General features: G+C 45.0%; 2 protein-coding genes across 2 annotated transcripts; both read left to right on the top strand.

Moving 5' to 3' along the window:
- Positions 1-18: 18 nt before the first annotated feature.
- On the top strand, positions 19-471 carry TEOVI_000248100 (Trypanosome variant surface glycoprotein (A-type), putative; the record flags this gene model as incomplete). Its single annotated transcript, XM_067225554.1, has 1 exon — positions 19-471. One exon carries the CDS (start codon positions 19-21, stop codon positions 469-471), a length of 453 nt encoding a protein of 150 aa, XP_067081655.1.
- A 44-nt stretch (positions 472-515) lies between these two features.
- Positions 516-1,280, top strand: TEOVI_000248000 (Trypanosome variant surface glycoprotein (A-type), putative; the record flags this gene model as incomplete). The annotated part of the gene is made up of 1 exon (XM_067225553.1): positions 516-1,280. The coding sequence occupies one exon, from the start codon at positions 516-518 to the stop codon at positions 1,278-1,280; it is 765 nt and encodes a 254-aa protein (XP_067081654.1).
- Between the last annotated feature and the right edge of the window lie 226 nt (positions 1,281-1,506).

Here is a 1,506-nt window from a genome sequence, read left to right as displayed (position 1 = left end):
AGGCAGCTTTCACTGGACATGGGGCTGCAACAGACGCGTACGCAGATTCTGCAACAAGCGACTACGGATGGCGAAGCAAGACGCCGCTTCGCCGTCCTCGCCTCCTACCTGAGCTTCGAAGCGGCGGCAGCCCGAAAACACACAGAAGGTAAAACAGAACCCGCTTTCTGGAATAACCTCGAAAATGCCGCCAAACTTCTAGGCCACATCAAAGAATTTCTGACAATAGCAGCGGGCCCGAGGCAAACTTCGACCAACGGGCGCATCACAGCCAACGACGGCAGTGAAGCAAACGGCCTAAAACAAGGTTTAGCTGAGCTAGCAAAAGCTCATGGCGGTTGCAAAGCACTAATCGGTGACGACCCAACAGGCGTAACGGCCAGCGACATCATCGATGACAACGGACTAAAAAATGCGCGACAGCAGGTTCAGCACAAACGACAAACGGCGAAACAGGATGCAAACTACTAACGCTGAAGGACAACGAAGGCTACGTCGCTGGAACTTCGCTTGGAATGAGCGTCGACATTGCAGGCGGCCTATTAAAAGTTACGAAAACTACAACAAATGCGCAACAGCTAAACGACCTTGCGACGAATCCGGGCTCAGGAACTAAGGCATTCATCGCAGAAGCGTGGAAAGGATTTTCAAGACCCGAGGACCCAGTGGCGGCCTACGCTAACAAAGCTATTTCAGCCCTAAAAACTGAACAGCACTTCAAGCTAGCTTTCCGGATTGTCTACGGAGTCACGCCTGAAACAACGGAAAAGCAACTACAAGAGCAAATAGACACAGTGTTCGGTAAAGACCCAGCAAATTTCACAGACAACAACTGGAAGTTAGTCGACGAATATACACTGCACAAAGAAACAGCCGGTAAACCGGCCGGAACGCAGCTGAAAGAAATCAAAGAGCCCGCCTTCCTGGAGCAAATCCTTTCTGAAACATTGCACGACCGCGAAGTGAGGGAACAAAAGCAACAGGCAGAGTTACTAGAAGCAAAGCTGCAACTCCAAGCCCAAAACAAATCGGAAACTGCCAAAGAAGCAGCCGAAGCAAAGTGCAATAAGATTGACAAAGACACAGATTGCAAACCGCCATGCAAATGGGACGGCGAAGCACAAGATGAGGCAAAAAAGTGCACATTGAGTGAGGAAGGCCAAAAAACAGCAGAAAAAGCAAACCAAGAAGGGAAAGATGCCAAAACCACAAACACTACAGGAAACAATTCATTTGTCATTAACAAGGCGCCTCTTTTGCTTGCATTTCTTCTTCGATGATAAAAAATGTGTTAAAGTTTGCTATTTTGAGAAATTTAAAATGATAAAAAATTATAATTGCAGTAAAATTTGTATGATAATATCCTATGGGTGCAAATTAATATGGTAATAGTCATGAAGAATGAAGGGTTTTTTATTTTATTTAATTCATTTTTCATGACTATTAAAAGAAAATTGGGATAAAATAGTAATAGTAGTAATAATAACAATAATGATAATGATAGGC

Source organism: Trypanosoma equiperdum (assembly GCF_001457755.1).
Source record: "Trypanosoma equiperdum strain OVI genome assembly, contig: ctg_555, whole genome shotgun sequence".
In the NCBI taxonomy this organism is placed as follows: Eukaryota; Euglenozoa; class Kinetoplastea; order Trypanosomatida; family Trypanosomatidae; genus Trypanosoma; species Trypanosoma equiperdum.
This window is presented reverse-complemented; position numbering and strand designations above follow the sequence as displayed.